The 13091-nt window shown below is 39.7% G+C and overlaps 2 protein-coding genes across 2 annotated transcripts; both read right to left on the bottom strand.

Annotated features, from left to right (window-relative positions):
- Positions 1-1677: 1677 nt before the first annotated feature.
- On the bottom strand, positions 1678-2607 carry LOC106556249 (olfactory receptor 4N5-like). The gene has a single exon (XM_014075238.1). The coding sequence runs from the start codon at positions 2605-2607 to the stop codon at positions 1678-1680; it is 930 nt and encodes a 309-aa protein (XP_013930713.1).
- Positions 2608-10468: 7861 nt separating this feature from the next.
- Positions 10469-11398, bottom strand: LOC106539480 (olfactory receptor 4M1-like). The gene has a single exon (XM_014054280.2). It carries the CDS (start codon positions 11396-11398, stop codon positions 10469-10471), a length of 930 nt encoding a protein of 309 aa, XP_013909755.2.
- Between the last annotated feature and the right edge of the window lie 1693 nt (positions 11399-13091).

Here is a 13091-nt window from a genome sequence, read left to right as displayed (position 1 = left end):
CTTCATTTGGACTATGCCTTTTCTCATATCTCAGAGCCGAGGTGGCGCAGTGGTTAGGGTGCAGTACTGCAGGCCACTTCAGCTGACTGTGATCTGCTGTTCAGCGGTTCAAATCTCACCGGCTCAAGGTCGACTCAGCCTTCCATCCTTCCGAGGTGGGTGAAATGAGGACCCAGACTGTGGGGGCAAGTTGCTGACTCAATTTGCTAAAAAAAAATTGTAAACCACTTAGAGAGGGCTGAAAGCCCTATTAAGCGGTAGAGAAGTCTAATAAATAAATAAATAAATAAATAAATAAATAAATAAATAAATAAATAAATAAATAAATAAATAAATAAATAAATAAATAAATAAATAAATAAATAAATAAATAAATAAATAAATAAATAAATAAATAAATAAATAAATAAATAAATAAATAATCTTAATGTCCTATTGGAATTACCTATTCACCACCAAGTTATAGAACATGCTGCCCAATTTGCTACCAAGAAGAATTTCGGAGTGGATTTTCGTAGTGATTTGGCAATTTATTGCATATTAATTCCCAATTTATTGCCCCACTGTTGTTGTTTTAGTCATTCAATTGTCTCTGACTCTTTATGATTTTATAGGCAAGTGTTCTCCATGCACCTGTCGAGCACAGCTTCTTTCAGTTGTTGGATGTTCAGTTTTGTATCGTTTTTGATCAGCGGTGGGATTCACTTAACCTTTCTTACCAGTTTGCAAATGTGAACGCTTGTGCCATCTGCACATGCACAGTGCTGGCACATTACGTTGGGGTGGTGGGCGGAGCCTCCTCTTTCCTTTCCCCTTTTCCTGTTTCGCTAACCATTCCTAGCATCATTTGATTTCTGCAATGAAGTTGCGGGCAGGACATGGCCAAAGTAAAACAAATGTACTCTTATCGTTTTGTCTTCTAGTGATGTGTGTCTGATTCAGACTGTCCCACTAAACATGGTTAGTTTAATTTTTCTGTTTTGATATATACCCGTATTTTTTGGAGTATAAGATGGACCTTTTTCCCTCAAAAAAAAGAGGCTGAAAATCTGGGTGCGTCTTATACACTGAATACAGCATTTTTCGCCTCCCCAAACCCCACTCCCTTCACCAAAATGGCCATGCAGAGCCTTCAGGAGGCTTTCAGAGTGCTCCTGGGGGTGGGAAGGGCACAAATGAGCAAAGAACAGCCAGTTTCTGGCTCAATTTTGCCCCTCCCAGCCCTCAGGAGCATCCTACAAGCCTCCTAAAGGAGGTTTAAAAAAAGGGCCCCTTTTCATGAAAAACAGGCTGTTTTGGGAAAGTCTGCAGAGGGAAAAAACTTTTTTTTTGCCTCTTCAAAATCTTGGTGTGTCTTGTACTTCAGTGCATCTTATACTCCGAAAAATGCGATAGTACCATCTCAGGAAACTAGAATTAATTAGCAAAAAGGCAACACAGTTTATCTTGTAATCATTCAATAAAAGTTTGTACATCTTAGCAGTAGCGTATCATTTGTACACAGTTCCACATCTAATTCAATCTTACTATTTTCCAGACCCATAATTCTTCTTATCACTCTTTAATCTTTCTGTTAACTGAGAATAAGGAAACATATAAAGCCTTTCAACTCCATTTTTTTTCTTGCTTTCAACTTAAAATCTTCTTGGGAAAAATTTAACAAGCCAATCTTGTTATTTATCGGCTAATTTTAATATTCGTGAGCAGTCTCCGCATGGCAGTTTGGATCTCCTTGTTCCTTAAAGTGTAGATCACAGGGTTCATCAAAGGGAAAACCATAGCATGGAAAAAGGCGACCACTTTGTCCAGTGGGTAGTCTCGAAAAGGGTGGCAGTAGATGTAGATGGCTGGACCAAACATGATGAAGATGATAATGATATGGGTGATGCAGGTAGAGGAGGCTTTGCTTTTACCTATACTGGAGCCCATCCTGAGTTTCATCAGCAGTGCCAAATAGGAGGTAAGAAGGAGAATGAAACACACAATGCTTGGTACACCACTGCTAAAAAACATGACAAATTCTAGAGTGTAGATGTTGGCACAAGCTAATCTGATAATCTGGGTGATATCACAAAAGAAGTTATCCAACTCATTGGGACCACAAAATGGAAGTAAAATTATGAAAATGACCTGGATGATGGAATGTATGAACCCTCCAAACCATGACATAACTACCATAACCCAAGAAATGCCCCTGGTTACCACTATGGCATAATGCAATGGATGGCAGATGGCTACATACCGGTCAAAAGCCATGGCAAAGAGGAGGAACATTTCAGCTCCTCCTAGAAAATGTATGAAAAATATCTGAGTGATACAGCCTAAGTAGGAGATTGTCACGCAACCAAAAAAGATGTTGAGGAGGAGTTTTGGATGCGTGACACAACTGTAAAAGATATCAACCAAGGCCAAGTTGGCCAAGAAGAAAAACATGGGAGATTCCAGAGAGGGATTCTGCAGAATTGTCACAACAATCAGGATATTCCCAGGAAGAATGATAATACAAAAGAGCAGCAGAAGAACACAAAATAATATCCGAAATTCCCAGATTTGTAATAACCCCAGGAGGACAAACTCAGTCACGGGTGAATAAGTTTCATTTTCCATCCTTATACCTGTAAAGGAATACAAATTATAGAGAATCAGTGTTAATAGTTTCCATTTAAACTTTGTGTAATTCCAAATATATCACAGCCATGGATCTAAGAGTCATGGAAACAGTGGGGTTTTAATCCCAGTTGATTCTCAGAGTCTGCCTGGTTTTCCTAGGAATCATTCATTAATATTTCCTTAGCAGGAAATTTAATCTGAAATAGTCATTAGCAAGTTGGAGCCTTCCAGATATTATGGATTTCAGTGTCTAATATGACCAACCGGCAAGACTAAATCTGTCTTACAAGACAATTAGATTTCCATTTTCACTCTTATTGGCCATATGGATTGTTAGTTCCCACCTTTATTATTCTATCCTGTTATTGCTACCTGTCAAACTCCAAAGAAATCAAGAGATTACGCATTCAAATAAGTATAAAAAATTATTGCAATATTAGGTTCTCTACAAGAATCTGAGCTATTAACTATCAAGGGAAATTAGTGGGAGTTAAGAAAGGCATTCAAAGTGGACTGGGCTTAGCAGGAAGTCATGATACATTTGACCCCTCCCTCCAACCTGGTCATCTCCTACCCTCTTTAGCTGCATTGTTAGACAGCAAAAGTGACTAACAATCATGTGCTGGAGAGCATAATAGCAGACCTATCACTAGAAGGCAAAATCATGAAACTTCATGTCAATTACTTACTTTGGCCATGTCATGCCATTCACTGTAGAAAGCAATTATGTTTGGAAGAGTTAATGGTTAAAGGAAAACAGGTTGCCAAGGAACATGGTGGCTGGATATCATCAAAGCTGAGAGTATAAAAGGGTAAAGGTAATGGTTCCCCTCACACATATTCCTGACTCTAGGGCAGTGGTGCTCATCTCCATTTCAAAGCCGAAGAGCCAGCACTGTCCGAAGTTGTCTCCGTGGTCATGTGGCCAGCATGACAAAAAACTGAAGGCACATGGAACGCTGTTACCTTCCCACCAAAGGTGGTCCCTATTTTTCTACTTGCATTTTTACGTGCTTTCGAATTGCTAGGTTGGCAGAAGCTGGGATAAGTAACTGTCAGGAAATTTCTCCTTAGTTTTAGGTTGCTTTTCTTCTTGATTAGTTTCCATCATTGCTTTTTGTCCTACCCCCAGGTCCTTTGGAGAATAGCTTGACTCCCTCTTCTTTGTGGCAGCCCCTTGGATATTGGAATACTGCTATCATGTCTCTCCTAGTTCTTCTTTTCATTAATCTAGACATACCCAGTTCCTGCAACCGTTCCTCATATGTTTTATCCTCCAGCCCCCTAATCATTTTTGTTGCTCTTCTCTGCACTCTTTCCAGACTCTCAATATCCCATAATCTAAACTGCATGCAATATTCTAAGTGTGGTCTTACCAAGGCATCATAAAGTGGCATTAACACGTTAGGTGAACTCACCAACTTTCTTCTAGGAGCTGCAAGGGAAATACATAATATTCCCTTCTTCTACTCCCAAGTTCTCACTGAGGTACTGTATGTTGAGAGAAGGACAGAGAGCAAGTGATCTGGAGTTATTCAGCAATCTTCCATGGCAAAACCTGGATCTCCAAAATCCTAGTCCCACAACATATCTTACTATACTATAGAGAGGATCTGAGAGTTGTTAAGGGCTCAAAAGAAGAAAAAAGTGATCTAATATCAACTTAAAGATAAGAGGTGAGAAAAAACACATTTTGTTTGACAAAATAAAGCCTGATCTATTCTATCAAGTGAATCCTTGTCTTCTCCTTTGAACAGCAAGTGGAAAATAGCAATAGCACTTAGACTTATATACTGCTTCACAGTGCTTTTACAACCTTCTCTAAGTGGTTTACAGAGTCAGCCTATTGCCCCCAACAATCTGGGCCCTTATTTTATCAACCTCGGAAGGATGGAAGTCTAAGTAAGTCTTGAGTCGGTTAGGATCAAACTCCTGAAAGTTGGCAGAGTTAGCCTGCAGTACTGCATTCTAACTACTACGCCACCACCAAAAGTAGCTTGCATGGAAGAATCTGGAGGAAGAATGCAAAAACTGAAAATAAAAGATATGGGATGGAGTTGATGGCTAGAAATAAATTAAGAGCTTGCCATCTGTTGTTCTCTCTTAAAATTGCTGGTAGCCCCTTTGTTTGACCAACAGGTCTCTTAATTATGAAACTTCTGAATGAAGTTTATTCAAGTCAAACACCACATTGTAATGAGATGTAATGCTTTGCTTTAATTTCCAAGACCATTACTGAATAAAAAGCAGCAGAAACCCGTGTCTTCTGTTTTATTTATTTATTTTATTTACTTCTTTATTTATCCTATTTATCTTGCCATTTATTTATTTATTTATTTATTTATTTATTTATTTATTTATTTATTTATTTATTTATTTATTTATTTATTTATTTATCTTACGTAAAACAGCTTGTAATGTGTCCTTTTCTCACGGCACCGACAATGCTGCTACAAGCTGGGCGGATATGACCTCGTACACAACCCTCACTCTGTCAAGGATCTAGGAGTACTCATCTCAAATGATGTAAGCCCCAGAGCTCACTGTAACAGCATTGCCAAAAAGGCATTAAGAGTTGTTAACCTAATTTTATGAAGGTTCTTCTCCTGTAACACTGTACTGCAAACTAGAGCATACAAAACCTTTGCCAGACCAATTCTTGAATACAGCTTGTCTGCCTGGAATCCACACTATATATCAGACATTAATACAATTCAGTGAGTCCAGAGGTATTTCATGAGAAGAGTCCTCCACTCACAATAGAATCCCTTACGGCACCAGGCTCAAACTTTTTGGGCTCGGACAACCTGGAACTAAGCATAGTACACAAAATTGTCTGCTACAACATCCTACCTGCCAACAACTACTTCAACCTCAATAATACACGGGCAAACAATAGATACAAACTCAAGGTAAGCCACTCCAAACTAGATTGCAGAAAATACAACTTCAGCAACAGAATGGTCAACGCTTGAAACGCTCTACCTGACTCTGTTGTTATATCCTCAAACCCCCACAGCTTCAACCTTAAACTGCCTACCATGGACCTCACCCCATTCCTAAGAGATCCGTAAAGGGAGCATACTTAAGCGCACTAACATACCTACTGTCCCCTTTTAATTGTACTTATTTCCTTGTTCATGTCCATGTTTATACTTATACCTGTTATCATGTACATGTTTGACAAACTAAACAATCAAACAAACATATTAACTCTGAGCTACCACTGATAGTATCTGGCTGTTCATGGAGATTGAAATCTCACCTTCATGGAGACTTAAATTTCATCTCACTTCAGTGCCATCTTACCTGAAATCAGTCTTTGAAGCTGAAACCTGCTGGCAAAGAGAATCCTAGTCTGCAGGTAATCCATGAAAGCACTTCTGGAGGTGGAATTGTGCAATATATTGATCAGAAGTTGGACAATAAAGTTGCAAGCTGCATAGTTCAACTTTCTCTGATTTGTATTTCCAAAAGATATTGCAATAATAAAAGACTGTTAGTTTGCTCTCCCTATTAAATTTGCAATCTTGGCAATCTTGAACACTTGATTATCAATGACTAATAATGGCAAGATGTAATTTTTCTCTGATTTGCTATCCCTCTCTGTCAAGGCTTGAAATGAGATTTAAAAAAGAACTGGAGGAAACGGACTGAGATGCAAAAATGGAATTTGGAGACGGAGATCTTTGATCCTGGAGTTAGTTGGGAATGGGGGAACACTTTCAGAAATGAGGGAGGTTCAGAAATCATTCTAATTAAGCAATGCCCACATTCTTCTACTATTTGCATTTATTAAAAAAATCAAAATATTGATGGGATTTCATAACACACAGAGTATCATCTCTAAACTGTCCTCTCTCTTCCCCTGTCTAGTTTAATGAAAAGAAGGACTGGGGGGGACGGACGGACGGACGTGATAGCAATGTTCCAATATCTCAGGGGTTGCCACAAAGAAGAGGGAGTGATGCTATTCTCCAAAGCTTGTTCCACTGAGGGTACAACAAGAAGTAATGGGTGGAAACTAATCAAGGAGAGAAGCAACTTAGAACTGAGGAGAAATTTCATGACAGTTAGAACAATTAATCAGTGAAACAACTTGCATCCAGAAATTGTGAATGCTCCAACACTAGAAGTTTTTAAGATGTTGGATAACCAATTGCCTGAAATGGTGTAGGATTTCCTGCCTAAGCAGGGGGTTGGACTAGAAGACCTCCAAGGTTCTTTCCAAATTCTATTCTATTCTATTCTATTTCTTTGCATTCCTCTCCCTTAAAATGTTAAGTAGAAAGCAGTACATAAATCTTTGTAAACATCAAAGAAGTTAGGGGTAGTTCTGAGGATTATGTAGTAATTGCTGGGATGGGACCAGGGGAAAATTCAAAAGAGAACCTAAACTTAAGCATACCTTTGAATCCATAATCAAAGGAATTTTTTTTGAAGAATTGAACCCTTCAAACTCTTACTCTTTCATCAGCCTGTAATTCGCTCTTCTTCCTAGGCCTATTAAGAAGCGTATGTGATGGGTAGGGATGAATAACAGAGAGAGGAAAGGAAGGGAAGTAACTATGTTGTTCATCCCGTTCTCTTAAGTTCTGAAACTCATGCATTTTCACCAATGCATGTGATCAGGCAGACAGAAGATTCTGCATTTCCCTGAACAAACTGACCCCTAGTGTAAGATTCCTTCAGTTTCTCTCCAGGGTCCTTATTAAAAAAAAGAAAAAAAAGAATACCAGGCAAATAGGTTTGGAAATCTGTTCTCCATTAAGTTTATTCACTAAACCAGATTTCAACTGAGCCTGAACATTTGGCCATAAGGCATTTTAGTTGTTAAGAAGGTCACTACATGACCCAACTAGATTTTATGACTTTTTTTTACAGAAGTCATTAAACTAATCACTATAGTTGTTAAGTGAATCCCATGGCTGCTAAATGAATCCAGCATACCCAATAGGCAATTTTTGCCATGTTCTGCAGGGGAAAAAACAACCCTCCACAAAACATGATCAGGTGGCCACAACCATTCACCAATACAACCGGTTGCAAATGAAAGTTGGTTGTTAGGTGCCTGAAATGTAATCCTGTGACTACAGGATTCTGTGTGCAGCAATTGTAGCTTCAAGGAGAGTTCACATGTAACTTTTTATGAGTCCATTGTAACTTTAAACTGTTGTTATGCAACCAGTTATTAAGTGAGGACTACCTGTGTGCATTTCTTTTATGTTCTCTTGACCTGCTGCTCCACTGAGGAATTAGTATGGGCATCATTATCAATAATGGAGATTATTGGATCTCAGGGTTGAAAGACCTCTTTGGTGTTCTCTGAGCTGGCTGTTTTCTTGCAGACGTTTCATTACCCAACTAGGAAACATCATCAGGACTAATTTACAGTCTCCTCCCCGCCCCCTTTCTAATGTGGAACTTCTGGAATCAAAAGGTTTTGTGAGATTTGGTTTGCCCAATTCTGGCTGTTCTGATTAGTAGAAGAATTGTTGATGGACTTTTTTTTAAAACAACCAAACAGATTATGGAACAGATTGGAAATTTATTCACTTTAATGATCACAAATAGTCCCATTAGGTAGCAGCATTGACCTGATTTGGGCTAATCCCCAAAAGGTAATCAGCTCTGACTTTGAAAGAAGACCCATCAGAAAACACCAGGTCAACTGGCAAACATCTCATTTTATGTTGTTATATTATGTTGTGTTGTGTTGTGCTGTGGTGTGGTGTTATGTTGTTATGTTATGGTGTGTTGTGGTGTGGTGTTGTTATGTTATATTATGTTATATTATGTTATGTTATATTATGTTATGTTATGTTATATTATGTTATGTTATATTATGTTGTGATCCGTCAAAAGCGCGAACGTCAAAAGCGCGCCGACAACACCGCGGCGCTAAAACCGCGATTTCAAAAGCGCGCCGACAGAAGCGCGCCGACAGAAGCGCGATTTCATTTAAGGTAAGATTTACAGTTAGGTTTAGGGTTAGGTTTAGGGTTAGGTTTAGGGTTAGGTTTAGGGTTAGGTTTAGGGTTAGGTTGAGGGTTACGTTACAGCACGCTTCTGTCGGCGCGCTTTTGTCGGCGCGCTTTAGGGCTAATTAGTCGCTAATTAGTCACACGGTTTTGCCACCGCGCTTTAGACACCGCGGTTTATTCAGGCGCGCTTTTGTTGGGCGCGCATTTGTGGTGGAACCGTATTATGTTATGTTATATTATGTTGCATTATGTTAAATTTATTTTACTACTTTACATTTACTTTATTTTAACTTTACTATTTTTTTACTTTTTTATTTGCTGCCAGATACTAATGGACTCTAGGGACGGGGTGGTTCAGTGGCTAAGATGCTGAGCTTGTCGATCATAAAGGTTGGCATTTCAGTGGTTCGAATTCCTATCACAGCATAACGAAGTGAGCTCCCATTACTTGTCCCAGATTCTGCCAACCTAGCAGAAGTTTGAAAGCACACCAAAAAATGCAAGTAGAAAAATAGGAACCACCTTTGGTGGGAAGGTAACAGCATTCCCTGCGCCTTCGGTGTTTAGTCATGCCAGCCCCATGACCACAGACATGTCTTCCAACAGCAATGGGTCTTTGGCTTTGAAATGGAGATGAGCACTGCCCCCTAGAGTCAGGAACGACTAGCACATACGTGCAAGGGGAACCTTTACCTTTATTTTACTAATGGACTCTGGGTGATGTTCAAAACTTGAAAAATCAGATAAAACATCAAACCAAATGAACAGCCCAAAGTAAACCTTACAAAAAAAAAACAACACCACACAGGAACTTTAGTTGAAGAATAATATGTCAACTCCACCAGGCTTGGGACCAAACACGTTTCATAATAATAGTCCATATCTCTGTGGAGATGCTCTTCCATAGGTTGGGGTCTGGAATGGGACAATATGTTGTGGGCAACTCACCATGGGTATCTTACCACAGTCAACTCACCATGGCTTTCCCACAGTAGCCAACTCATTGTGGGACAACCCACCACAGCCAACTCGCTGCAGGACAAATTGTTGTGGACAATGCCACATGAGATAACCTCAATATGAAAAATGTTATCCTTCACTGTTTCTTCAACATTATTCCATTTTTGTCATTGAAAATAATGTCAAAGAAAGACTGGCAGATAAAATTTATCATGTTGAGTTATCCTGTATGGAATTGTCCATGGCAAGTTGGTCACAATGAGAGGACCATGGAAAGAGGGTTGTGGTGGATTGGCTGTGATGAAGTGGCAAGATGGCCACAGTGCGTTGTCCTAGACTAGTTGGATTCCATGACAGAAGGCATGCTTCCTTAGTCTCACAAGACAACAACATTTAATAGAGGGTAACCATTAATTTAATAGAAGGTAACCAATAGAGGGTTGCAGTGGCTCAAGAGGGACATAGTAGCTCAGTGACTAAGATGCTGGGCTTGTATATCAGAAAGGTTGGCAGTTCGGCAGTTCGAATCCCTAGTGCCGCATAATTGAGTGAGCTCTCATTACTTGTCCCAGCTCCTCCCAACCCAGCAGTTCAAATGCATGTAAAAATGCAAGTAGAAAAATAGGGACCACTTTGGTGGGAAGGTAACAGCCTTCCATGAGCCTTTGGCACTGAGTCATGCTGGCCACATGACCACGGAGAATCTTTGACAACGCTGGCTCTTCGGCTTTGAAATGGGGATGAGCACCACCCCCTAGAATCGGAAATAACGAACACATATGTGCAAGGGGAACCTTTACTTTAAGCCAATAATTAATAACCAACCAGTAATTAATAAGCACACATGTAACATTGAACCATACTTTCCTTTGAAATGTACTTATGTACTAATGAAATACATTAAATGTATTCATCTAATGGATAAAATGAATATTGTTGAGCAGTCTCCACATGGCAGCTTGGATCTCCTTGTTCCTCAAGGTATAGACAACAGGGTTCATCAAGGGAAAGACCACCGTGTGAAAAAAAGCCACTGCTTTGTCGAAAGAGTATTCTTGAAAAGGGTGGCAGTAGACATAGATGGCTGGACTGAACATGATGATGATGATGATGATGTGAGTGACGCAGGTAGAAAAGGCTTTGCTTTTCCTGGGTCTGGAGCCCATTCTTATTTTCAACATCAGGGCCCCATAGGACATGAGGAGAAAGATGCAGCATGCAATGCTCATTAGGCCACTGCTAGCAAACATGAGGAATTGTAGAGTGTGGGTATTGGTGCAAGCTAATCTGATGATCTGGGTGACATCACAAAAGACATTATTCAACTCATTGGGGCCACAGAATGGAAGTGGGATTATGAGAATGACCTGGATGATGGAATGTAGAAAGCCTCCTAGCCATGAAGCCACTATCATAGCCCAGCAGGTGACACTGGTTATCATGGTGGCATAGTGCAATGGGTGGCAAATGGCTGCATAACGGTCAACAGCCATGGCAATGAGGAGGAACATCTCAGATCCTCCTAGAAAATGAATGAAAAATATCTGACTGACACAGCCCAAGTAGGAGATGGTTCGGCAACCAAAAATGATGTTAAGGAGAAGCTTTGGATGGGTGACAAAGCTGTAGATGATGTCCAGGAAGGCCAGGTGGGCCAAAAGGAAAAACATGGGGGATTTCAAAGAGGGAGTCTTCAGAATTGTCACAATGATAAAAATATTCCCAGGGAGGAGCATAATATAGAAGAGCAGCAGGACAACACCTAAGGATAGTTGTATTTCCCAGATTGGTGATAATCCCTGGAGGACAAATTCAGTTACTTCTGAATAAGTTACATTTTTCATCTTAGATCTGTAGAAGAATAATAGAGGCTCTCAGTGCTAATCTTTCATTAACGTTCAAGTAACTTCAAATACAACACAGCAACATTACATGCTTTCTGGAGACATAGTAGGTTTTTAAAAAAATAATAATACTCCCAGATGGACATTTAATGATGCAATTAAATTGATTTGTTGTTGGTACTTGCAAAGTCATGTCCAACCCATCATGACCCCATGCACAACATTCCTCCAGGCCTTCCTATCTTCTACCATCCTCTGGAGTCCATTTAAGCTTACACCGACTGTTTCGGTGACTCCATCCAGCCACCACATTCTCTGTCGTCCCCTTCTTCTTTTGCCCTCCATCTTTCCCAGCATTGGGCTTTGTCATTAAACTGATAGACCTGCCTATTTACCTATTGTATGGCTCCCTTCAAGAATTTTCAAAAACATGCTCCAGTCATCATATCATTTTAAACTATTCTTCAAGCAATGAGGTTTATGTACATGTTGGAATGTTTGAAGAGGTTCCTCTCAATCAAATCATCTCACAGGAGATTTTTCTTCAGAAAGGGAACTGAATATTTATTGTCATGGAAGGTTCTTTCGGAAAAAGAAATAACTTGAATTTCTCATTGTTTTTCTTTTTCTGCATGGTTATATTTGGTGATCTCCTATACGTTTTTCCTTTCTGACTCTTTGTCCCTCAGTTTCATTTTTATTACTATCATAACCACTACTACTTCTTCTAGTCCCACACTAGGAGTCGCAATAGGGTGAGTAGGAATTATAGCAAGAAATCATTTTTTCTAAACATCCTTCCTGTTGGGAAAAAAGTGTTCTCCTTGGCCCATTCAGTTGTGAAAGTCTCAGAAACTAAAATATTTACTGTGTTTTCCCCAAAATAAAACAGGGTCTTATTTTCTGTTAACCCCCCAAATAAGTGCTTGGCCTTATTTTTTGGGAGGTCTTATTATTTTTGAATAAGTCTGCAGGAGGCCCCTAAACTTCGGCCCATGGCCTTGGATCAGCTGGGCCTGCCGCTCTTTCTGTGGCCGCCACTAAGAGAAGGGGCGCAGTAGCTAGGGTTTGTGGGAGTGGCCTCTGCGAGGCCATTTCATATGGATGGCAGGTGCATATGGGGCACATGGGGTATGTTCCTCCCTTTCCCCCCAGGAAATGGCAAGGACTGATGGCACATGCATTTAGATATTTTAGGTAAGGGCTTATTTTCGGAGAAGGGCTTATTTTAGCAAATGCGTTCAAAAGCCCGATTGGGCTTATTATCTGGGGAGGTCTTATTTTCAGGCAAATAGAATAACTACAACTCCAAATCCTAGTACTTGATCACACATTTCGCTGCTGTCAAGTCAGTGTTGATACTAAGAGACCATATGGATAGATCCTTTCAAGAATGATCTATCTATCCTCAGCCTGGATTTTTAGATCTGTCAGAAGCGGATTCGTTGCTTAAAAAAAAAAAAGTTCAAAAACTTGCTTTTGAATTATTCCTGCAGGTTTGTATATGTGGATTTCTGTCTGTGTGTGTGGCAGTGAAAAAAGACAATAAGAACACTTGCTTTCCATACCCTGCTTAAGTAATTATTTTATTATTTTATTTAAGTGAACTAGTTTCTGTACTACATCTCTTTTGTATGAGCTGACATTATTTGTGATGATAAATATGGTCAAATAGTTAGACTATATTGCACAA

Source organism: Thamnophis sirtalis, unplaced genomic scaffold (assembly GCF_051295495.1).
Source record: "Thamnophis sirtalis isolate CommonGarterSnake01/CBP01778 unplaced genomic scaffold, rThaSir2_p1.2 scaffold_4, whole genome shotgun sequence".
NCBI classification, from domain to species: Eukaryota; Metazoa; Chordata; class Lepidosauria; order Squamata; family Natricidae; genus Thamnophis; species Thamnophis sirtalis.
This window is presented reverse-complemented; position numbering and strand designations above follow the sequence as displayed.

Bases quoted from the DNA above. Each gene is read 5' to 3' on its own strand.
- LOC106539480 (XM_014054280.2), bottom strand. From the start codon at position 11,398: ATGAAAAATGTAACTTATTCAGAAGTAACTGAATTTGTCCTCCAGGGA.
- LOC106556249 (XM_014075238.1), bottom strand. From the start codon at position 2,607: ATGGAAAATGAAACTTATTCACCCGTGACTGAGTTTGTCCTCCTGGGG.